This window comes from Cynara cardunculus (assembly GCF_001531365.2).
Source record: "Cynara cardunculus var. scolymus isolate 2C chromosome LG 4, CcrdV1, whole genome shotgun sequence".
NCBI lineage: Eukaryota > Viridiplantae > Streptophyta > Magnoliopsida > Asterales > Asteraceae > Cynara > Cynara cardunculus.
Genome location: NC_037531.1, coordinates 11,594,379 through 11,620,200, shown reverse-complemented (window position 1 = coordinate 11,620,200; position 25,822 = coordinate 11,594,379). Strand labels below are relative to the sequence as shown.

The following is a 25,822-nucleotide window of genomic DNA, read 5'->3' as shown; positions in this document are numbered from 1 at the left end:
TCTATATATATATATATATATATATATATATATATATATATATATGTAGACCTGTGATCACGTCAGACCAACATGTTTGCATGAAACCACTTTTTACACTTAAAACTTTACGTGAACCCAACCCTACATATATTAATTGGAGGTGACTGGAAATTGTTTAGATTTCACTAAATTCTAAACTACCATCAAGAAATTATCAATCCAATTTAGATGTAATTTTGTATCTAATCAGATCCATTTATAATTGAATATCAAATAATAACATCAATTTTAATTGGATTGCATAACATTTTACGAATCCCTACAAAAAAGTGTTCTATGAAATAAATAAATTTGGGCGGATTGATGTTCTACCCATTACCCATTGGATGTTATCTACAAGTATATATTGAATTGGACTTTGATGGCACCACAATATCAAAAACCCCTTAACCCGTGTTTATATATGATAATTAGATGGAATCAATTTAACATTTATCGAATTTTAAATTGTTATTATAACTCGGACATTGAAATTTTGGATTTGATTCAAACAAATTACTACTAAATATCCAATCTTAGATCGGTCGATATATCATTCATTGGGTTACATGTGAACAGTAATTAGTCTGAACTTCCATGTTGCATTTTTAGATCCAACTTTAACCAAATTACACCTAATAATTGATCACTTTTAGACAGGTGGATAATCATAGTGTGTCATTTTCTTCTACTGTTTGCATTTTGCAAACACTGTCGATGACAAAAACAATTATTGATCCAAGTCTCAGATGTAAACACAATACAACTTACACATTGCTGTCAGTAAGCAAGTCTCCTGATTCCAATTCATAGATACCAAAAAACAAAAAAGTATTGTCAGAGAAAGAACTGAAATTAGGTGGAATCATCTGCAGTACAAGCATCTGTGTTTGGGACCCAATCATTCAAATAAAAAGAACAGATATGATGTAGAGTAACATGCCTTAAAGTCCAGCCACAGTGAAGATGCAATTGCACATGGCCTCCAACAGATTCCAAACTAAACGACACTCTATTTTGAGCAAAACGACATTCTCCACCTCCCTCCGTCCCCAAAAATAAACCTCAAATATTCAGAGAATTCGATGCGTAACGAAGAAGCTTACATGGATCAATCAGTTGTACCTGACGGAGTTGTGATGCATTGATCGGTAGTACAATGGAAAAATGATTGTTTCGTGTCTTGTAGCGATGAATTAATTAACGATGAAGATGAGAATATAAGAACGAAGGCTATAGAACGAATCGATAAATCGAACAGTAATAATATTACATCAAATGAACAGTGAGATCGTCAAAACGAAGTATCGAGAATCGTCGTCAAACATTACATACAACAATCATGATAAAGCTAAAATCAACAACTAAAAAATAAATAATGACGATGAAATGGAGAACAAAAAAATCTGAAGAATCACAAAGGAACCGAAGATAATCACCACCAAATAACGAACTCTCGAATAAGAATAGATCTCTACATAACCAAGGCCGCTGCTAAGACAACCACGAAACCAGATCCAACGGCGGCGACTCTGTTCAAGCTAGCACCGCTCGGAGGTGAAGAGGTAGGAGAATCGGTGGGAGTGGAAGCGATCGAAGGAGGCGAAGCGGAGGGAGAACCATCGGGAGTGAGCGAAGTAGGAGGAGCCGGTGGAGACGCCAAAGGAGCCTCGGTTGGTGTAGTTGTAGGAGCCGTGGAAGGAGGAACGACGACGGGAGAAGGAGGAGCAACGGTGGGAGCAGCCGGAGAAACGGTTGGTGCGGCGGTCGGAGACTGAGCAAGAGCAGATCCTGCGAACATAGCAAACAACAACACCATAACGAAGCTCGAAGACGCCATTGTTGTCTTCCTCCTTCAAAAACTGGAATCTGAAAGTTTTTAGAGAGAAAGTGCTTGTAGAGAGAGAAAGTGGAAGACAATGGGAGTGGAACAGGGTACGGCGGTTTATATATAGGAGTTTTTTAGTCGGTTCCAGGTTTTTCCAATTAAAACTTAATTTTCAATCACTCATATGTTGACAACTCATAGAGATGTAATCCTGACCGTTAATCTTATTTAACATCCCGCCTGATAAAATTAGCATCTCATCGACGTACACGTGTCCACTAGAGAAAATCTCAGCGGTACAAGTAAAAGTAGTACAAGCCGTTGATCTGTGGGGTACCAGTTTGCTTTTAGAACGCAGCATTTTTCATGTAACTTTTAGTCAACCGAACATGTTTGACTTTAATATTTTGTTTTTAATTTTTGAGACTTAAAGGAGAGATTTTAAAATATTTTTAAAAAATAAAAAGGAAAAGTTATATAAGAAAGATATTGTTTTAATTATTTTTTTAAATAAGTTTGAATCTATTATTTATAAAAAAATATTAAAATAATAATAATAATAATATAATAAAATAAAATATTTAGATTTTTTTATTTTAGCACCTGTAAATGTTCATACAGTGGTATTAATCGATTGAAATTTAATGTATTTTTATAGATCTGACATGATCCAATCATCCAATAATCTTGGATTTTGTCATCCGTTCTAATTCAATCAAATGGATGAGTGGATAAAATAGACTGATTGAAAATTGTATCAAAATATTGAATCAATCTAATCTAATCAAATGGATAACTGATAATAACAACCAGTGGATTCTATCAATTGGATATTATTATCGGTTATCCATTTGATTTGATTAAATCGATTCAGTATTTTGATGTAATTTTCAATCAATTAATCAAACGTCTTAACCAGTTATTCACCATCAAAAAACAGTGTTGTAAAATGTTTATAATTGTATATAGTTATTAATTAGATGATAATCAAGTGATAGTTAGATGATCACTAGATTGGATCAGTTTAATTTTATTGGATTTCGAACTGTCATCCTATAACCGACAAATCCAATTTGGATGCTAAAATTTTGGATCCAATTCGATTTAGTTACAATTAGATATCCAACTATGGTCGATCGGTTTAAATTAGATCGGATGACTTTCTGCTCACCTCTATAATCTAAACCCAACAATAAATGAGTTCGTTCTTTATTGGTGATCAGTTCGATTCTCTTCAACGTTACTAAAGGTTTATCCGACCATTATTCGATGACCCATATAATTAGTTGAGGTGCATGCAATCTAATCCAGAACACAGACAATTATAAAGAAAAAACATACACTAAAACGAGTTTGAAACTTATAACCAGTTGATTTCAAGTTTATAAATTCTTTTATGAAATTATTACTGAGTATTCAAGCCATATGTGTTGATATTTTTACGTCATATTCGAATTAAACTTGTTTTAATCAAACGTACCTAAATATTCCATTCTTGAGTTTCAAACGGAACTCAAATTTTCGTAAACCCGAGCTCAATTCTTAGTCAAATATTTTTTAAAGCTGCAAAATCGAGCTTAAACTTAAACGTAACAGTCGATATACGACTGAAAGAAACAAGATAATTGATCATCGATTTTATATATTTTTTGAAGAGTCAATAATTTAGTGTGGGTAAAAGTGTAATTATGTCATAAAACGAAAGGGTGTTTTTGGAAATATTGAAAATGCTTTCACGTTACCGTTTATGATAAGCACGTTGTAGGGATAGAAATTGTAAATAAGTCATAAAATTGGGGGTGCTTTTGCAATTTGAAGAATATAATTACGTTACCGTTATGATGAGCACGTTTCTGAACGGGATTTATTTAAATTATTCAGATAAATAAAAAATAATATATTTTTATTTATTATTAATTTAGAAAAAATAATTACTTCACAATTTTCATGAAAAATGCACATTTAAAAATGTTATAATCCAAAGATGAAATGTGTTTGCAGGTCCTAGGTTCAAATCAAAGTACGAATAAAAATCATCTTATGACCACAAAGATTCAAATGTGGTGACTCCGAGATACCTACAAAGCAAGTAGTTGTTATGGAATTAATCGATTCGTATAGCGGGTTGAATATTCAAGTTAATCAAAACAAAATTAAATTAAATATTAAAATATACAAATCTAAAGCTATTGATTTCAAGTTTATTGCTTATATAAATTAAAATTAAATTAAATATTAAAATAGATGTGTTTAATTATATATTGCTAAAAAGGTGAATTGTATAATTAATAGAAAAAAACAAATGAAACATGACAGAGTGTGAGCATGTGGTGCTGGAGTTTGGACTCCTTCAAGACTTTGTTTTTAATCACAATTATCTACTCATATTTTGTTTTTATTTTTGTATTTCTTTAGGTATAATATTACCAATATTTGTTTATTCATCTATTAAATTTTGTAAAAAAAAAAAAAAAAGTTTTGCTTTTTATGCGACAATTTAGCCAGTAAGAACTAACCGTGGTAATAATCATTGCTCTCACTTATCGGTAAGACTCTCAATCCTTGCCTCGTTCTTACCGGATAAGATTTTTGGTCCTTACTATATTCATCTGATAAGGTAATATAACTTGGTAAGCGCTTACCAAAGTAAGCATTTGGTAAACGGCCCCTTACTTGGTAAGAGGGAGGATAAAGATGGAGAGTCTTAACCGGTAAGTGATGGTAAGCGAGGATGACGAATCTTACTCGGTAATCCCTTACCGAGTAAATTGTTACATACGATACTGTTTTGATGGACTGTAATCTTATTCGGTAAAATAAGTTAGAGCGTTGACTCTTACCCCTAAGTGTTTACCGGGTAAGTGTTTAGGTAAACGACCCCTTAGTTTAGGTTTTTGTTTGTTCAGGACCTTTTGTCTTTATTTTTTGATAGTTTGGTTTCGTTTGGTTCTGCATCTTACAGACCCTTTGTTCGAACTTTGTTTGTTGCTTTTAGTTTTTGCTATTATTTTTAAAAGAAATGAATTTTGAATTATATAAAATTAACTTATATAAATTTGAACAATTGTATTTGTGTTTTATTTTAATTAAATTAATAAATGTTAATATTTAATATAAAAAAAAAAGAATAATTTAGCAACAAGGATATTAGCATTTCAATCATTATGTACATGAGGATGTTAATCACTTTGTCTCCTACAACACTCATCACCCATGTTATCCATTTCATAAATTGTTTGAATATGAAGTATATTTTCATTTAATTTTTATTTTAAAAATATATATTTTTAAAATTGTAGTTTGGAATATGTTTATGAAGTCTTTAGTTTGAAAAACTTCAGTCATGTCCAGTTCAGTCATGTCCAGTTCAGTCATGTCTGCATACCAAACGCTACATAAAAGAACAAAATAAAAATACGGTTTATTTTCATGTATTTTACTATTCTCTTTGAAAACAAGTATGATTAGCTCTAGCTATATACCAATGGTTCAATTTACTTTTAAAATTGTGAGTATTCGGGTCAAGAGTTCAAATTTCACCAAAGGTGAGAAGGGTATGTGGATTTATTTGTTCTATTTGCTGTATATAAATATAATATACTTCTACATGGTTTTTGGTGTTATGAGCATGATTTATGAAATAATCAATGCATAAAGTTGTGTTTGTTAAATCTACTTTCAATATTACAGTTAATAGTAATCGAAGATATGAAGTGTTGCAAATGATGACGAATTTGTTTGGAGCACTATTTGGTGGTTTTATGAATCGTCGTAAGAGATACTTAGGTTGACTTACAAAATTGATGAATGCGTCAATAGGTTGATTAGGAGAGCGAATGATATGTGTCCAATCAACTGTGTAATGAGCCTATTAAGCCTTTTTGGAATATTCTTATCTAATAAGAGAGACAGGAATCAAATAACATAGGTTCAAGTCTTGACTGATATCAGTAAGCGAACCAACCCTTTTCCCAACTTAGCTGCCCAGCTTTGGTATCTGACTAGGTTCATATCACACCGTAAAGCATGGTTCATCACTTTCGTGGTGTGGTTTGTATTTTTATCAAACACCACTATGCAGTGCGGTTTGCGGTTTGCAGTTTGAGTATCAAACCGTGGTTCAAATCGCATCGCACCGCATATTTTGTATTTTTAATTTTTATAATATATATATATATATATATATATAATATTTATGTACAATTCTTGGACTTTGTGTATTGAACTTTGAGTTTGATCCAATTGCCAATATTATTAAAACTTAATAGTTTTGTACTATTTTTAATTATACAATACTTAGGAATCGAATGTATTGAAATTATTTATTTTCTTGGACTACAGTCACTTTATCGTTGATTTTATAATGTATTTTTAAACTTATAACTATTGGATTGTAGACATAAAGTGTCATAGGGATAAACCGCATAAAACGCACATACGGTACAATTTGAGGTTTATGCGGTGCCGTTTGAGGAAATACTCAAACGGCATATCTTGTATGGTTTGCCAAACCGCACCGCAAACACCCCTATACCTAACTATTAGCTATCTAACCATCCTCCATCACCCTGTTCCTCTCCACCCCACCCCTATTAGCCGCAAATAAAAATGTCTAAGGCATGGGCTTTTTCAACTCTGGAATTCAGGCTTTTCAAGTCATTTTTCAGTAATAAAAAAAGAAATCAAGCTTTTTCAGGCGTATGAGCTTAGGCTCTGGGTGTGAATATAGGCTCAATTAAGGTTTTTTTGGGCTTGGATTCAGACCTTCCAAGTCTATTTTCAGTAACCTAAAAAGGAGCTGGGTTTTTTCAAGCCCGAGTAGGGCTAGGCTTTCGTTGTGAAAATAGACCTGATTAGGCTTTTGAAAAAACTTGACACGATCTGACTTTTAGGCATGGCCCGAGGTTGGACCAAACTCCAGGCTTTTTTGTGCATCTCTAACTAATCTATAACTACTAGCTTTTACACACAATCTATCACCCTAGTCCTTTGTCTCCATGAACTCATAGAAATGCCCCATAAAATGGAATAAAGTAACATAACTTTATAAAACACTTGACTTCAAAAATTCCCAAAAATAAAATGTTATAATTACTATGCTTTGTAACTTGTACAATAAAGAATCAAAACAATATATAAATGCAAGATGTAAAAGAAAGTCTGATACAAGAACAATCTACTCTTCCTGTTACACCATGTGTAGAAACAAATATAACTGTGGTTCCAAGTCGCACTCCATTTTGATTCATATATGAATATGGATATCACTATAATCAACAACTATATTTTTTTACTCATGTTGCTATATTAGAAATCATTTTTTGAATTTTTGTTTGCAGAAAGCGTAACTGAAACTGTCATTTTCACTTTCTTTTTTCAGTCGATATATTGCCCATAGTCGTTAGCAAAGATATTGTCTGTGCTCGTAAGCTTGTTACCTATGCGTCTTGTGTTGACTAGTAACGGGTAGTCCCAGAAACTGCAGGTATGCCCTGCATAAAAACAACAAAACCGAAACCCAAGTTATGTTAATGAAACACTAATTCAGGACGATAAATTAGTGAGAAATGTACAACACTTTTCAGTGATTTAGATTTTTGTCTAGTAACCGTGGATGTCTATGTGCATCTCGATTAATCCCATGGGCCCTCACGATAATAGTTAGAAAAACCCCAGTGGCCTTGAAATGACTAGAGCAGGCAACCTATGGGGACGAGCCCCAGCGCGTAGCCTCTATTTGTCATCATTTATTAATCATCATACTTTATTTTTGTTTTATTCTTCTGAAATTTCCAAAAAAAGCTGTATAGTTTACAAGAACAAGCGATTTTGGACAAATGTTGGAAATGTGAACGCAAAAGAAACTATTATACCTGATAGTTTTTGTCCAATATCGATCATTGCTTGTTTGCAATGAAAGCCACATACATTGCTCAAAAAATCTATCACACTGTTTTTCATGTAAAGCACTTCAAGTCAACAGGTAATTCACAAAAGATGCAAAGAAGAAGCACATGTATCTATACATACATATATGCACAAACACAAATATAGCGTTGGGGTTGGATTTCCGTGTGACTAACCGCTTTTCATAAGACCATGAGACGCAAATGTGAAGGTTTGGTGTGTGCTTCCTGTGAATATTCATTGTGTTTTTCATATGAAGGTTCGTTTTTTTCGGTCCACAGAGACAAAATGTAAGTTCATCACGGAAGAAAGGACTCACTAAGCCGGGATCACTAACTAAGACTAATCTAATATGAATTAAATAGAAAATACTAATATAATAGAAAATAACTGTCTTTTCTGTATACTTTCCCAGTGGAATTTGGCATATCTTAACCAAACCCTTCGCATGGGCTCGACACGCACTTGTATGGTCTGGAGAGGCTTACTTATCTTATAGTTTAGCGGCTATATCTGTCACTCAAAGGGTTGAAGGGAGATAGTGCATCAAGCTGTTCGTAAGGGCCAACTTGATCCTGTGAATGTACAGTGTTGTGAAGGTTTGGAGTTTTGCTGTGAAGGTTATGTGTCCTTTACTGTTAAGATCTGGTATTCTGCTGTGAAGGTTCAGTGATAGAAAAAAAAACTCATCCAAGGGCTCACAATTTGGTTCACGGGTCTCATGAAGACTTTCTTCTCACATGAACCCAAGTCCGTGTGTGTATGTATATCCCTGCAACCTACAAAACCCTTGTTAAGATACCAATTTTTTTTTTATTTTACTAGCATTCTGATATCAAGTAGACTACTTTCTAAATATTTTCCAGTATCTCATGTCAGATTGAGTGATCAAGTTATCGAAGCTTTTAGACTTATTTCTCCTTTCCTTCTTTATATTTCTGTAATTCTTATTTGTAATCTGCAAGAGCATTCTAGTCATGAGAAACCAAACATGTGGGTATCAGATATTAATGAACTTAGGGTCATCCACTTCTAACAAAAGGAAGCTAGTATCTATGATCCCTTTACAAAGTATTTGATAAGAACTCAACTGAACTCTTATGTTATTTATTGATAAACAAAAGAAAACGACAGGATAGTGCCTACAATTCGAGAAGGAGGTGATCTCCCAAGACTCTAGACTCGGTTTTTCCTCTCTCTAACCCTTAACTCTAATGACCTATAAATGCTCAAGATTTTCTAAACCTACCAAATTTCAAATAGCATACTAGAAGATATATCCTAAAAGATAACTAATCAATATATAATAATAATAAAGGATAACTACTTAATATTAACTACTAAGCCCAAAGTCTCAAAACACCCCAAACCCCCTTGAGATTGGTATGTGTACATTCCATCAAAACGCGCAAGCACATCACTATTCCTTGTGTTTTAGAAGAAGAGGTACAACTTAAATTTGGGGTTCCAGTGAACATCCATTCAAGTTCATGCTTGATAAAAAGTTTGTGAAAAATTTCACAGCAACAATTTTCTTTGTGGTATTGTTTAGGAAGTTAATAGGGGTTCATATCAAATTTGAACTAAAAAGGTAATCCAATTTGCTTCAGAAGTCAATGTGTAAACATGGAGGGACTATCATCTAGAGAAAGAGACAGTTATGATAACCAAAGATCCAGATCAACTTTTGAGGTCAAGATGTTTTGATATTGATTTGTAATCACATTTGGATGCTCCACAAGAAAAGGAGATCATGGGATGAACCATACCGAATATGCGACCTGTGTCGCATTCCTACCTTCCTAACTCTATGGACTTTATATGCGACCAAATATAAGACCTGGGTAGCATATTCATATGCGACCAGGGTAGCATATTCAGTCGCCCTTGTCAAAATTGGCAGACGACAAAAGGGCTTTCAGACCATCCTTTCTACTTCTGCCTTTTGCTGAAATTTGGTACAAAAAGGAGATTTATAGCTTCTTTTTCTATCCATCCACTTTCTAGCTTCCAAAACACTCGAGACCCTCCCTCTCTACTGTTTTTCTCAAGTGCTTGTTTACCATTTTTGGTGTGTGTAGAAGTTGGAGTTCTTGGTGTTCTTGATATTTGAAGCTTTTGATTGATCTTGGATCTAAGGATGTTGTACATGCACTTTGTAATCTCCTTGATGGTAATACAAACTTGCTCTCTCTCTCTCTCTCTCTCTCTCTTTGGTGGATGTACACTAACACATTGATAGTGGAACCACGTTAAATCCTCATGTTATTTGCTTGTGAATTTGTTATATGTTTATACCCTTGCATATCTAGTTGTTAATACATTATGGGGGTTTCTCATTTGGAGCATTGCTGTGCATCATCTGGATCATTAATTATCCGCATTTGTTGTGAGGGTGCTTATGCACTTAGATTTCCATCTAGATCATTAATTATCCGCATTTGTTGTGAGGGTGCTTATGCACTTAGATTTCTACTTGTTTTGGGACCATAGAAATCATTTGTAGTTTGCATTTTGGCATATCCACCCTTACACGAGAAATGTGAAAATAATGCAATAAAACTAAAAGTACATCTATGCTAACAATCAAAGTTACCACAAACTCATCATTTTTCCCATTTTGAAGAGATTGGTATTATGAGGAGAGACAATATATTGACTTGCATTCTTTTTATACAAAAAAGAAATATTGGCGAGATTGGTGGTAGTTTTAATGGTTGCTATATATTTGCCCTAAAATCAAGAGTATTGGCTTTTTTCCCCAAATATACTGGGGTTTTCATTGCCAAAAACCATTATTCTTGTCAAAATGCAAAAGGACACTACTCTGTAGGCAAGAATGAGCAATTTTGGACAAAAAAACGCCAAGTACAATGTTTTGTGTAGCATTTACATTTTCAGAGTGTCCACACTTCTTGTTCTTGCAAAATGTATAGTTTTTTTTGGCATTTCCAGAAGAACAAAAGTTAGAATTATTCAATTGTTCAATATCTCCTACAGTTTCATCGCAACTTCTATACTAAATTACTAGAAGAACCTTCATCCATGAAGCCCACAATGAAAAAGAAAAGAAAAGAAACAATGCCTATATTTTTTAGGTGTTGAACAATATTGGAAGAGAAATTTCATACATACCTGAACCTTCAGCAGCATGGAAGCACAAAGCAAGGAAAAAGGTTTTGTCCAGGTTAGTATACAGAGAAATTCTTGTATATACACTTTTGGCATGCAAGTTTAGCATCTGCTGGGCTCCTATTTGACACCGGAAGATGCAGCAGAGGCGACTGAAGCCTCCACAATTAAAGATACTGGTTGTCTAGCCTGAAGGCAAGCACCTATGTCAAAAGGGCGCAATTCAGATCCATCAAATAAAAGATTAACACCTGGCAGAATAGCTTCTCTGGTGTCCATCTCATCTGATTTATCACCGGTTAAGTCAGGAGTCTCGTCAAATAAACTCAAGGGAGATTCATAGACTGGAGAAAGAGCATAGGATCTGCAGCATGCATGCAATAGCATTTTAGTTTCCATAAGTTATTACGAAAAGAAAGAGCATCAGGGTTACAAACTACAACTACACTTTTAATTATGATCGATTTATATCAACGAAACTAATTGCTGACTTCGTAAGAGGTGAGCAATTAGTTTCGTTTTTTATAGGTAAAAGACGCTTACCTGGGAAGAGGTGAGGTTGTTTACCATGCACTGACTGACAAATGATGCTGACCAAAATGCTGAATTCATACGGAAGAAAAGGCTCTCTTACTCGGTGAGCACTTACCAAGACCCAACCTCTTACCCGGTTAACGTTTACCAAATATATGTTGGTAAACCATAAACGGCCCCTTAGTCATATTATTGACATACTGAATGGTTATAGACCAAGTACTAATGTGAATTGTTTTTGTACATGACTACATTTCCTCCAAGAGACAATTTCACATAGGAAGTGATCAAAATTTGGGGGCAGCATTTCATACCAAATGCCACAAAACATATGCAAATGCTTTGATTCACACTTTGTATAAGTAATATGATATGCCGACAAGCTAAAAGAACATGATTTACATAATAGGTTGTGACTGAAATATCAATATAACGATTTGGGTAGAAACGTATATCTATGACATGTACTGCAACGAAACGTTACTAAGCTTTGTCTCTCATAGTTGATTGATTGCTCTTTATCACAAGTTATTAAGATATTCATATATGCAATTGTGAAATTTATATCAAATTAGGGCTGTTCTACTTTGATAAGCGAGATTACACACATTCCCGCATAATCCAAGTTTTGTCCTGTTGTTGGAAGCCAAATAACTGGAGTACAAATTAAGTGAAGACACAAAATCTTGGGGTGTGTTTGCTCGCTTTATGACACAAAGAAATGTCACACTGATCTTGATAATAGGTCCACAAAATGAGTGCGTTTGTTCAGTCTCTATTGAACAAAAGGATCATGGCTGCTGTAGTCCCACTCTTGCAAGATACTTCACGAGATCTAATGTTAGTTTCATGAGTCAGCACCATCTACAGCATCCATCATGTTTTATACTCTATTGGTTACAAATGATATATACAATCAATCTAAGTCTCCCTGACTTTCTTCATTACTTAAAGATCCAATTGGCAAATGAGGGTTATCGACATGCTTATAACACCTCTCTTGTGGCCAAATGGCCTCTATTTGCATTTGTGTTGCTTGCTTGACTATATATGCTACCATTAATTGTACATCAAGCATGTGTGTCTCACCCAAGTCCTACTACCTTTATATACGCTTGAACAGTTTCTGGTTTACAGTATTCCTACATGCTCACAGATCCTTTTGTATTTATGGAGTGATGCACTCATAGACCATTTGACATTTATGGAGTTGACCATGATAATTGTTGCAGTTGTTTACATGAATGACATCATTACAACACAATATAGCGGTAGTTGATCTGAAGAATATTCATGTAGGGCATCCTCAGCTTATACATCCTGATATACCCCAATACATTCTGTGCATTAAGGTTTCTTGAACTCAAGACGGAATGCTTTGATAGGGGACGGCTCACCAAAACCAAGCCCAATTCTAAATATGATACTATAAATATGAATCCTATCAGGAACAAGGGAGTCAGAAAGAATTATAGTTTCTACTTTCTAAGTGCATTCGACTGTGAAGCTTGGGCAGGAGGAAAGGCCGTTCATTGGCTTCCTCTTGATTTTGTCATCTCAATCTCATTGAATTCGGTAATCAAATAGCTTAACCCTTCGTTTCAGTTTGCTGTTTTGATTATCCTGTTCTCGTTCTTATCATGCTTGTTCACCAAAGACAGGAACTTTCTTATTTTTTAATGTCAGAAAATGGAAAACCTTTAGCAAATCTTCAAACTTACCTGATAATTGTGCTAAAGCTTAATTATTTCATAATAATCAATCCGGACATTGCATTATCCTGTTAGTGTGGTTGGTTCATTTATGCATGCTCCTGGAGTCCTGGTAGTCATTGGGATGCTGTTAAATGAGCATGCAAAGAGGTATCCAAGGAGACTGCAAAGTGGGAGCCTTTCATGAAGCAGGCTCTCAGGTGACTGATTACCTGTGGTCAACATATGACATCCCTGGTTTTCATGAATGCTTTAGCCTCTAGGCATTTTACTTGCTTGTTTTGTTGGATATGTTGTGCTCTGTGTGATGTAATGCATGCTTATATAATATACATGTGTGACATATTTATGTGTTGCTTAGGTAGGTATCAGACCTTAACATGACACAATTGGGTACTTGAATCACACCTGTATATATTTATAAAATTTCTCAAATACATATGAAGTTTTATATGTGTTTATATCATTATATGCATTGATTAGACAGATAATTAATCCAATCACTATCATAGATACCAAAGGTGAAAAGTTATGGTGATTTAGTTGCAGGAGAGAGAGAAGTGCGCAAGTTTGTGACAGGAAAAGAGGAAAAACCTTCTAACCATAGCATAGTCACTTGACACAACATTATTATATGTATCTAATCTACACAAATCCTTCCCTGTATATATTTTCTATGTCATATGCACTTTAAAAGCATCGATAATAGTATCATACAAACTATACCAAAGACATGCGATCTCAGTCTGGAGGGAACTATGAGATATATAGGATAGCAAGTATCAACCACATGCAAACAAATTGGATGAGATCAAATTAGAACACACCTTAAAATGTTTCCATCGAAGCTCAAGACTTCTGTACCGCAGCGTTGCCTATTAGCAATTTTTAATCTCTGATGATCACTCATTCCAGAAATTGGAGAAGACGGATCTGTGAGAGGATTCCATCTCTGACTCGCATAGGTCATAAGAAGTTTATTTTGAGTTTTTGGTTGATCTCTTTGGTAAAGGATCCTTGCAGTTGAACCAGTTGCTTGGTACTGTGAACACACATTTTGTAACCTTTTCCTCAGTTCTTGCATTGCATTGTGATGCTCAGTAAACAAATTTGTCTGCAATAATTGTGATGAAACCACTCTTTTGCAAATATTCTTGCATAAATTTGGACTAAATAGTGGAATCCCAAATTCCACACTCAGTGGAACCCATTCATAATTATCATGATCAGGTGCAAAACTGTTGGGATCACTTTCTTTAAAGAGCTTCAGCAGACGAATATAACCAACTGTCCATAGCTCTATCTTATTGGCCAAAGTGTTCAACAGAAAGTTCAACTTTGAACTTTCATCTGTGCCAAGCCCCAATTCCTTCCCTATATCAGCAAATGAACCATTAGAGTTCTTTAATGGCAGAGGGACATCCATGGTATTCATTTTTCCAGACCCATCAAGGTCATACCTGCTTAAGGGCTGCACTAATATGGCTGTGTGTTTGAGGAGTGAATTTAAAAAATGTAGTAGTATATTTCCTTTAACTAAACCCCCTTGGAACTTATCTTCAACTGAAGATTCATTCCATGACCATACAAGGGCTTTCTCACAACCAGATAATGGTGCAGGAAGTAATCTTAAGCACTGGCCTTTCATAAAAACAACTGATAGTGGTCCACCAGCAGCTGAATACAATACCAACTTCATCCATGGTGTCATGGATGTGTAAGAAGGGGGCCCAAAATGAACCGGACCTCTGGGTCCAGGCAGTACAGAATTATGAGGAAGTGGTAGCATTGACACAACAATTTCATAGTCACGACGAAACAACCTATCTAGCGTTGCTGCTGAAAGAGTAGCCAAGCTTTCACAGCGCAAGACATCTACTTGATATTTCCTTATTTTCCTAGTTACTATGTCTCCAACATCAGAACCTTCAGCAGATACTAATTTAACATCATCCTGAGAACCATGATCCAAATTGGAGCCCTCACTATCATCTGCAGATATTGTAGGCAAGGAGTTAACATCATTAGTATCTTCGGTCACAGGACTATGGGAATCAACATCCTCCTTAGGCATTGCAGAAGACACAGAATCATCAAGTACCCCGGATTCATTAATAACAGCATGTCCAGATTCTTCTCTTTGCAACTTATCTGCTGTCATAGAAGTGGCCTCTTCATTGCTTGAAGAATCCATGTCAGGCTTATCCCCCTCATTGGGAGCTATTCCTCCAGATGTTAAACACTCCAAAACACATCGGAGGCTAAATGCATGGTTGGCAAATTCCTGAAGCACCCCCTCAAATTTGGCTCCTTCTAATGTGCTAAGATCTTGGCAGAGATCTTTTATGCTAGCATGACCGAGTTTCCCTGCTTCATACAATGTTACTGCATGTGACTTTAAGCCTGAAAAAGACACAACAAGAAAATGATTTAGAGCATGGAAGTAAACTTTGATATTCAAGTGATTGATATTATAATCAAATTGAAAAAGTAAACCTAAGGAAGAGTATTTGATAAGCAAAATAGAGAGAGAGAAGCCGATGGACATTCATGCAGATCATAATACAGAAATAATCTGCCTATTAAATTGACACTGTTATTCCTGAACAGGAGAGTTTTAAAAGATAAAACCATGAAAAAAGGAACTCAAACTTACCTGGTGAAACAGATCCCATCATAAGATATGATGTTATGTTAGCATCAACAACAAAAGCTACACGAGCATAACCAGAACTAGGTCCAGAGCTATCTGCCCCATCTTGTTGAAATACACTGCCATCAACAGACATGTTGAAAGAGCCCACACTAGCACGAGAACTTTCTTCCTCATCACTGAGTGCATTTTTATAAGAGCTAGTAGTACTTGATTCTTGAAGAATAGATCCAGGGTCTATTAGTTTTACTGCCCATCCTAATCGACAAGCAAAAGACGAAGCAGCCTGTAGTTGAGAGAGTTCGACCTGTAATGTTGTGGCCAATTCAGCAACAGTTGAATTCTCACTTGAAACCACAAAAACAGCATAAAGCAACCTGTATAGTGAAGTTCGCAACATGAGGATCTTCACTTGTCTGCTTGCAGAAGTTAATTCAAATGGATAAAATAAAAAAGAAGCAATTCTTTTGTAAAGATCAATCTCTTACTCCTCAATAGGGTCTTCATAGGACTGCTCTCTGTTTGAAACAAACCCTTCTAGCCTGCATACTGTAACATTAAACATGTCAACCTTCACGTCCATATCAAACATGAAAACAAACTAATGATATAAAAACAAACTTACATTAATATACTTCTGTCAACAAAATATATTTCAACATCTTTAACAATCCTGGTACATGTGAAAAATATTTTCCCACTTCTGTGACAGCCTTACAAATAGAATATTTGAAAGCATCAAACTTAAGACATATTATGTTAGTCAACGTACTCCCTTTATCTATACGGTTTCTGCTTGAAGGTACAATAGCTAATATACTCAATTTTGATGTGTTATCTCTAGTTTTAACCACATGAACTTGGACAGGGAGGGGTGACAATCAAAGCTTAGTGGGAAAGCAGGGGTTGCTAATTCTGATATAGTAGAAAGATTCAGCAGCCAAAATATTTTGTGCAGATTTGTGTATAGGGGCATTATAGATACAGATGTCACTCTGTCTAAAATTTGTGTATATGGGTGTATCTACATGACTCCATCTGTAAATTTTGTGTATACGCATTGGTGTATCACCTCTTTGAGATCTTTCATCACTTGCTCAGCAAACAAAAGGTGCCCTCTCTCCCCTCTATCTCCCTCTATCACAAAATACCACAACTCGAACATGTGTTGTGACCTTGATTAGGAAAGGAAGAGGCCTTGGCCACGAGGTTATCGCATCAGTCTGTGTAACTCCGATGTTGATTGTGGATTTATGCTTGATGACTAAAGGTGATGGGAGAAAGGAGAGAAATGAAAATAAGTGTTGGCTGAGGCTTAATAACAGAATTTCACTTGGTTTTGTTAGTGTAGTTAAGCCTATACAAAAGGCAATGAAACCATTGTAGGTCTTTAGGGATTCAAGTTAAGCAAACTTGACTGAAGGACTTGATGATGATACAACATGGAAGCTTCAGAGAAGGAGCCAATGAGAAATGAAGGACAAATGCAGGAAGGACACAGTGGTTTAAGAAGGACAACTCCACCATCTCCTCATAAGCATAATATATTCTGATCACAATATTAATTACCATGTATTACCTTTAAATCGATCCTCTGCATAAACACAAACATCAAGGTAGACTAGTCCCCGACGGTAAAGACCCTTGATGACAACTGGATCAAAGAGCATGAATGCATTTGCTTCCTCCTTGCATATTCTGTCAATTGTTGCAATTTCTTCTTCTGAAAGTTTCTTCATTCAGAGTATGTAAAAAAAAAAAAGAATACTGTCAATCACATATAATACTGACACCTTTATTTTCTCATAAAAAGGATTGGAAAATATCCTATCAGGAACATTCGAGAACCAAATCAATATATTTTAGTGATGTAATAAGTGAACTAAAATTTACTGGTTGCATACATGCTTATAGAGAGATTTACCAGGCACCTCACCTTAAATTCTTCCAGTGTAAAGTTGACTAGACAGACTCCCCACCAAGGTTCAATTGTGATGTCCACTGGTTGCAAAGGCAATGATTCTCTAGCTATTGACTTGTTCAGCTTCCACATTATTTTCTAAGTAGCTCCAAAATCATTATAAATAATTAGATTTAAAAAAAAAGATGCTTCCAGCTATATTTAGTTTGTAATCGTAAAACACAAGCAAGTAAATCTATAAATGCATGAGGATATTCACATACAAGTTTGGAAGCAACTTCCTGGTGCATATAATCTAGGCCTAGTTCATTTAGCAAACTTCACCGGAATTCATTTGTTTAGAACTCAAATAAGTGCATTTCATGCATAAAAATAATACCTGGTTATACTTTAAAGTTCATTTCATGAAAACTTTGCTACTTCAAAATGTTGACATGAACTTTTGCATACTATGACGGAGAGAAATGATGTGCACCTTGGGAAGTTTAAAATATTTGACCAAAAAACAAGGCGATATTTAGGCTGTGTTTCCTGTGATTCAAATTATTTTATTTCATATGTCGTTTATTTTGCCAAATAGCAATATCAGCTCTCAACTAAAATGTCTTGCTTAAAAACGTAGATCGTCCTGGAGAGATATTAAGAAGCTATACTCCATATTTTTGAGAAGGGTGTCCGTTTTACTTTACATGCAAGTAAAAACTTTCCAGAGACATTGTTGTGGAAGGCACACCTAGGCGAAAGGTCATCAAGGCACAATTTTGGCCATTTGATGCCTCACCTTGGCTGAGGCCCATCAGCTTTCTTGAGACATATGCCTCAGCCTTTGACGAGAAAGCTGCAAGGCGCAAGAAGGGTGTGATTAGTGGAAGTGATATGCAAGGCTTCAAGAGAGTCTTTTTACCTAAGATACAGCAAAAAGAAAAGAAAATGAATATTCAAGAGTCACATTAGGGCCTTGTCTCTAGTTCACTGTGTCGTTTTCTTTGATGATTAAGTTATGCTCTTGGATTATTGAACATCAGTCAATACTGTTGATGTTCATCGTTGATACTTTCTTTGGTTTTACTTAAAGACAATTGAAGTTAGGGACCAATTGATGTTATGTAAGATTCAAATTGGTAGTTGATAATTTATTATTTTAAATGTCCAGAATTCATTATAGGTACATCTTGTTAATGTTAATTAATGTCGATGATGCTCTAAGCAATTCAGTATTTAAGTTTATGCACCTCTTCACCATTCTAATGATCTTTGCGTATGACATAAAATAGAAACATATATTTACATATGTATGCAAGTACATGTATCATTCCAAGTCATGCACTAATCTTCACAAGGTACATCCATTTCCTTGCATCTCATACCCCAGGAAACCTTTGCCTTACATGCATCTCACGCCTTAAAGAATATTCCACACACATAACAGTCTAGGAAATCTCAAAGTCAGCATTACCAATTTTACGTATTGTAGGACCTTGACTTTGTTATCTCCCCTTCCATTCTCGATTGCTTGTGACTTGTAGACAACTCACAAGAAACACTTGATTAGAGGATTTTGTTGCATGCACATCACATGGTTTCAATCATCTATATATGACTCCAAAGACCATCACACCATTACATAGGCTTTAAACCCTTCCTCTTCCTCATATCAAGGCGTGCAATATTTAAGTGACTGGTGGATCACAATGAAGACAGACCACCAAGATATCTTGAGAAACTCAGAATAACAATGAAGTTGATAGTGCTACAACAATTAGGAAAACTGATTACTAACGAGAGAAGACAATCAGTCATCTTTTTTATTACAAAGATGCATCAAGAAGTGTTTTAATTGCCGCTATTTCTGTGAAGGAACTTCACCCTATTGATTATATATAGCTGATAAATAATATAATTTTTGCATGATCAAATGCATTGCATCAACATAGAGTAGATTCACCATTTCCCACATTCATTATTTAACATACCTAAACATATTAACTGAATGAAAACATAGCCACAAATTGATGTTCAACTATTCATTTTTTATTTTCTTGGTGACAGAGTGGGTCGTCAAGATAGCATAAGCACAAGAATTTTAGAATAGCATAACATGTAATAGCAACTTCTGGTTGAGACATTCTAAATACAAAGAGCTTGAAGTTTTGAATCTCTGCTGACCCTCTAGATGACATTGCAGAGACAAGTGGAAATGATTGAAAAAGCTGGTCCTTACAATTAGATAGTCCATTATTTATTTTAACCTTTTTCTCTTTTTGCCTGTTGTACTTGTTCTACTTTTCCTAAACTCTTCGTATTTTACCAAGAATGTTTCAAGCCTTTCTTTAACTTTTCAACATCTTATTTAGTATACCTTTTTTTCACAAAAACTTTTCCACAAGTCAGGATCTTTACAGAAATAGCCTCTCTAGTCTCTACCGGGATAGAGGCAAGGTCCACATACATCCTACACCATCACCCCAAGATTTTTGAACCGAACATATTGGGTACGTTTGGTTTAATTAGATAGTCCATTGTTTCTGGTTAAATTGCACCTTTGCTAAGGAATGCCTTTAATCAGTGCCAAAATTCAAGAATATTTTTTTAAGGAATTCAAGAATATTTTCTTAGTCGTTTTCGAAGGTTGACTATCATGCACACTTCACCTCCAAATTTTTATATTTGTGGTTTCAACTTCTCTAGATCACTATTCTAGAGCTTTTCTTCGTTGATATCCAATAAGAACATGCACAATCAGGGGCGGACTTGCCTTGAAAAAGGTGGGAGAAAGGCCCCCACTCAAATGTAAAATATTGTAGGTAAAATATTGTTTTTTATACTCTTATGTGCTTGGTTCCCTAGTCCCTTTTAACAAAAAATCCCACTGACAGTCGTTATCCCCGTATATTGTTACCGCTAGTTCTTACAATCATGCTACAATGATAATGTTGGTTGATGATTTTGTTAAATATATCTCAAATTCTTGTTCTTTTAGTTTTTATATATGTTCAACCAATTCATCTAGAAGAAAATTATATAAATTAAATAATAGTATATTTTGCTATTCGGTTAACTGATATGGTTAAAAAAATAATCGAAATCGAAATTTACCTTATTTGGTTAACTGAACCATTTAACCCGCAAACGGAATAACCCAAAACCGTTTTGGTTTGGGTGAACTATTTGGTTTCGCATTATTTTTGTACCCTAGGCCCCCATTCACCTAAGTTTCTGGATCCGCCATTGTCACAATCATTGCCTTTGATTGATCAACGCACGAAAATATCATAAATGGCAAGAGTACGAGTACAAAAAGGAAATGATGTAATGCATGTTGGGAAGGAAGTGCACCCGATAGTATTTTTTAAACTCAGGCTGATTCCTAACAACAAATTCCCAAATCCCAATTCCTTTATGAGGTACCGAGAGCCAATTTATGTGTTGCTAAAAGCAACAAACATGTTATAAGTATTTGTAACTTCTAATCAAGTTACCGAAGGTATATCACCTTCGGGATAGTGGCAAACAAAATAACCAGTACAGTTTCAGCACCAACCAAAACATTTCTTACCATAGATCTAACTTCATAGAAAACAATGAGCGACTTAATGGCAAAGAAAACATTTCAATCATTGCTACTCACATATCAAGACATCATCTAGATGGCTATTTGTATATTGAAGAAGGATCCGAAAAACTTGAATTTTGTGCTTGACAACTTAAAGTTGTTATTGCAGGTCTTGCTCTTTGTAGCTTCTTTCACTTATAGAATCTTGATGACCCATTGTTGCACCAAAACAATTACTTGGTTCGGTCTAGCATATGATTCATGTTATGCACAATCTTCGGTTTGTAATATGCAAGCACTGTTTACATGAGCCTTAGCTCATTATGTAAATATATCTCATTATATCTTCAACTTATTACAATAAATAGACCAATGATCTTCCATCCACAGAGGTATCAACGAATTTGTGGTGGTGCTATCTATTTCCTTGTTATTTTTAATGTTCCCAGTATGTCCTAGGTGCCACCAGCCACACATGTATGTCTTTTTATCTGAGAAAGAATTTTACATCCTAATACAAGTCATGATGTACTTTCAGACCATCCAGATTATGATAACCATGTGATGTGCATTGGACAAAGTCCACTCATTAAGTGTTTCGATTAGCTGTTCAAAAGTCACCTAATAATTCAGAATGGAAAAGGGGACAGAGAGATGTGAAAGAGATCTAGAAAATGTAAACTGGAAATATTCTGAAATGGGTAAACTTATTAACTCTTAAATATTTTTCGGCATCTTCTGAGGTGGTAGATGTCAGGGGATGTAGATGCATAGAGGGCATGGCCTGAAGGACAGCTCACACAAACAGAGAGAATGAAGTAGAGGTTCCCTGAAGTTGAGCCATCCAGATCATAACTAGGAATTGCTAGCTTTCATCGTTTCTGAAATGGGGACGATGAAGGACCGATATTGAAATAAACCAAGAAAAAATAAGCAGAGGGTACATATCTCCTAAGAAACTTTAAGCACTCTCATAAATGTCAAACAAGATAGCCTAAGGCATCAAAAAGAGGGGAGATCTAGAAGACGGCTACCAATTCCAATAGAAAACATTTAATCTTTCATATGCAGAGAAATCATATTACAATATCACACAGATAACAGCTACAACCTACACATCTTGTTGGAGCTTTGAGAACATTTAGTCTATCATGACTCCATTTCAAACAAAAATAAGCATATTAAATAATATGTCATACAACCAGAGAAACACAGTGAGAAAGAATATCAAAAGGGAGAGGAAATACACAAAATGTTAAAATAATATGTATGAAAACAGAAAATAATCTGATTCACATGCACATACACAGACTCATATAGAGATATGTAATGCATAAGTTTGAAATTAAAAAAACTATAGATTTATACCTTAGATTTACACTTGTTCATGATATCGATAAATTCATTTCTGCCTATCCCAGTGAGTCGCAAGGCATCTGCCGCACTAAAATTTGGAATGCGATCATAAGGCTGTTCTGCATTCAAGATGAACATCAGTCTTCCTGGAAATAAAATGCATAGGCTGCATATGGAAGTGATAGAATCCCCTTTATGCAAGATAAGAAAGGGAAGTCTAACTTGTATTTATTTCAAAGTTTTCAACTACTGACTAATGTAAAAAAATTGCAGTATGATGGATGGCTCACTGGGTGAACCACAAGCACTTTAGCCCTTAGCCTAATGTGCACTCATTATCAGGGGAGCAACATTTTCCTCATTTTTGTCCTCACCTAGTAGCATAAGGTAGTTGATGGATTATATAACAGAAATTAATGCCACCAACACTAGTATTAGTAGGTTTACTTTACAAGTAGAGAAAACAAAGTCATATACTTTAATGTAACAAGTGACTACCGTTTTTCATGACTTCAAATATAATGTCACAATAGTATCTGAATGGAGAAATCCTCATTACACGGCAAACATACTCTGCAAGATGATAAGGAAACAGCTGCAAGAAAAAAAGACATCATTAATTGCATGCCTCAATCAGGGAACCTAATAACAACAAAACTAAACACTTCTTTCAGATTTGAGGTCATGGGTGAAACAACATAGACAATAAGAATGAACATGGATAAGACTCGACTATTAATAAAGCTTTAGGTAGATATAGCCTATTTGTACAAATATGGTAAAGAGGCCGGCTATGCTAGACCATGTGTATGCCTCTTGCCAATCTGGCAATCGTAAGTAATACAGGACTGTAAAGGGGTAAATAGCACAGAGGCTCTGGTACTACATGTGCATATAGTTTATTTTTTATGCGAGCACGTGTATGCAGCTACACAACCAAGAGATTGGCATGCAGACTATCAATGAAACCAGGAAGCTCTCGTAGATACTTACCGCCAAGTTCTTTCGAAGATAACGCATCATATCCTCGTAATATTCACCTTCTCGGCATACCTTACGCACAAAAGAAGTGCGCCATAGGAGCCTTTTCTTTATAGAATGTGCAATTATCCTGCTCAACAATAGATTCTCAAAGAAAGAACACAACTTGTATGAACTTGGAACACCTACAAATACCATCCAGACCTTATCCCAAGGAAAGAAGAGCTTAAATAGAGATCTTAATTTTTTTATCTTTTGGCATCATGTAGGTCAGTTTTATTATTACATACCATGGTAGGAAGTCTGAAAAGAAGTTTTAGTGCAATAAGGTCTAGTGTGAAGAGGGATGCTAATGAAATCTATTTCAAGTAATGAAGTAACAGAAAAAATGGCTAACCATCACATTCTTTAACAAACATGGCATGAGATAACATTATGAATGTATATTCGACCATCAGGGAGCTCACATCCACAGAAACCAACTGTTCCACTAGATTCCATATTTTAAAGCCATAGAAAATTGAAGTTTATCACTGCTATGATAGATGCAGGGAAAAAATCTTGTCCGATTTGTTCAATCAAAATTGTTTCCATCAACAAGAAATACTACTAAAATGATTGTAAGAGGTAACTCTTTATACAACCTGAAGAATATTTGAAAACATACTGATTCATTCTTCTAATCTTAGTAGGTGTGTGCCTTATAGTTTAGGATTCATAGAATGCCACACGCACAGGCCAAAGTTGACTATCCCAAACGCATGTACAGACAACATAAGTTATAATATGAATCATAGAAGGTCCAGTAGTTCTCCATATTCACTTTGACTCAGTTATTAATGGCTAGATTTACATACTTTAATGCTAAACTTTTAACTCCTTCAACCAAATGACAAAAACAACATTTGCTTCAAAATTTACTAATTGAAATAGTTCTCTCTTCATTACAAAAAAGGATGCACATTTTCACCCTTTGGATCAAATCTTAGCGAGTATAGAATTGATAATTGTTATAAATTAAGGGAAAACATTAAGTCTACTTGTGGTGATTGCTACAGGGTAGTCCCTCTGTTCCATAAAATGCAACATTTTTCTTTCTAAGATGTTCCATAGTTGCAAGGTTCTCCTTTTTGGCAAAGTTCCAATCTCATCTTTCTCCATTAGAAATCAATACAAAATAACTATAGCATTGGTTTTGAACCACATGATTATCCCCAACTTGCCATTATTGAGGAAATTCTAAACAAATAGTAGAAGATTCTCGGTAGACCATGTGATCCAGCAAAATATAGCATCTATGAAAATTTGAAGTGGTATCAGTTTTACTAATTAGCAAGGCAAATCAAATTTAAATCGGCCGAATTACATTCATGCTTGACATCTTAATTAGATATTCGAGCATATAATATCCAACAATATTTCAGACTACCTCTTTCCTTAATCTAATCAACATATTCAACTTTTCTGCTGCAACTAAACGGGAAAAAAAGCATCATTAAAATATGTATAGAGAAAAGCTAAAATCATAGTGCACAACATTAACTGATTAACTATGTATACACGAACCTTCTATGCCATTCATCCTTAGAATTCAAACTCGTCTGGAGACGTTTAGGGAGACTCTCCCACGAACATTCCTCCTTAATTGCTCTCGATATCAACTGCTCCTCAATCGCCGTCGATACGTTCAGCATACTAACCGAATCAAATCACCTAAATTACTTCTACTCGACAAAAAAAAAATACTAAATCCTGCACCGAGAACCAAATCTCACAAACTCACTAAATAAATGAAACAATACAATGATTTGATGGGGAAATGCGTGATTAAAACGATGAGTTTACCTGGATTTGTGGTGGATCAATGGAAGGTACGATAGGGTTTTATGAGATTGAAACGATGGAGATCTTGAATTTGAAGTCGAATCACGGAAGGTCATTGATAAAAACAAATCGGTTCGTTAATTATGACGCCAACAATTGAATGTCGGAAAATCGGAGGTAACCGCCATTTTCAACTTGAAACTTGTTTATGAATAAAAGTTGGGTTTTCTAACCCCACCCCCTCCTATTTTTTTTCCTCTACATTTTCTACACCCCCACCTATTTAATACAATAAAATAATTATATTTTATTTATTTTATTTTCAATTTTAACTCTTTAATATTTTTAGTTTTCATCCTTCAACTTTTTAAATATTTTTCTATTATACCCTCTAGATTTT

At 35.0% G+C, this 25,822-nt stretch overlaps 2 protein-coding genes across 2 annotated transcripts; both read right to left on the bottom strand.

The window, feature by feature from the left end:
- Positions 1-1,242: 1,242 nt before the first annotated feature.
- LOC112511404 (classical arabinogalactan protein 5-like) lies at positions 1,243-1,927 on the bottom strand. The gene has a single exon (XM_025117006.1). It carries the CDS (start codon positions 1,859-1,861, stop codon positions 1,496-1,498), a length of 366 nt encoding a protein of 121 aa, XP_024972774.1. The 5' UTR covers positions 1,862-1,927; the 3' UTR covers positions 1,243-1,495.
- A 5,288-nt stretch (positions 1,928-7,215) lies between these two features.
- Positions 7,216-25,518, bottom strand: LOC112511612 (protein FAM91A1-like). The gene is made up of 12 exons (XM_025117301.1): positions 25,444-25,518; positions 25,165-25,350; positions 23,611-23,728; positions 23,116-23,212; positions 22,630-22,736; positions 17,724-17,846; positions 17,367-17,520; positions 16,276-16,336; positions 15,791-16,164; positions 13,962-15,537; positions 10,892-11,252; positions 7,216-7,341 (listed from the first exon to the last, which is right to left on the bottom strand). Exons 2-11 carry the CDS (start codon positions 25,290-25,292, stop codon positions 11,009-11,011), a joined length of 2,982 nt encoding a protein of 993 aa, XP_024973069.1. The 5' UTR covers positions 25,293-25,350; positions 25,444-25,518; the 3' UTR covers positions 7,216-7,341; positions 10,892-11,008.
- Positions 25,519-25,822: the final 304 nt, after the last annotated feature.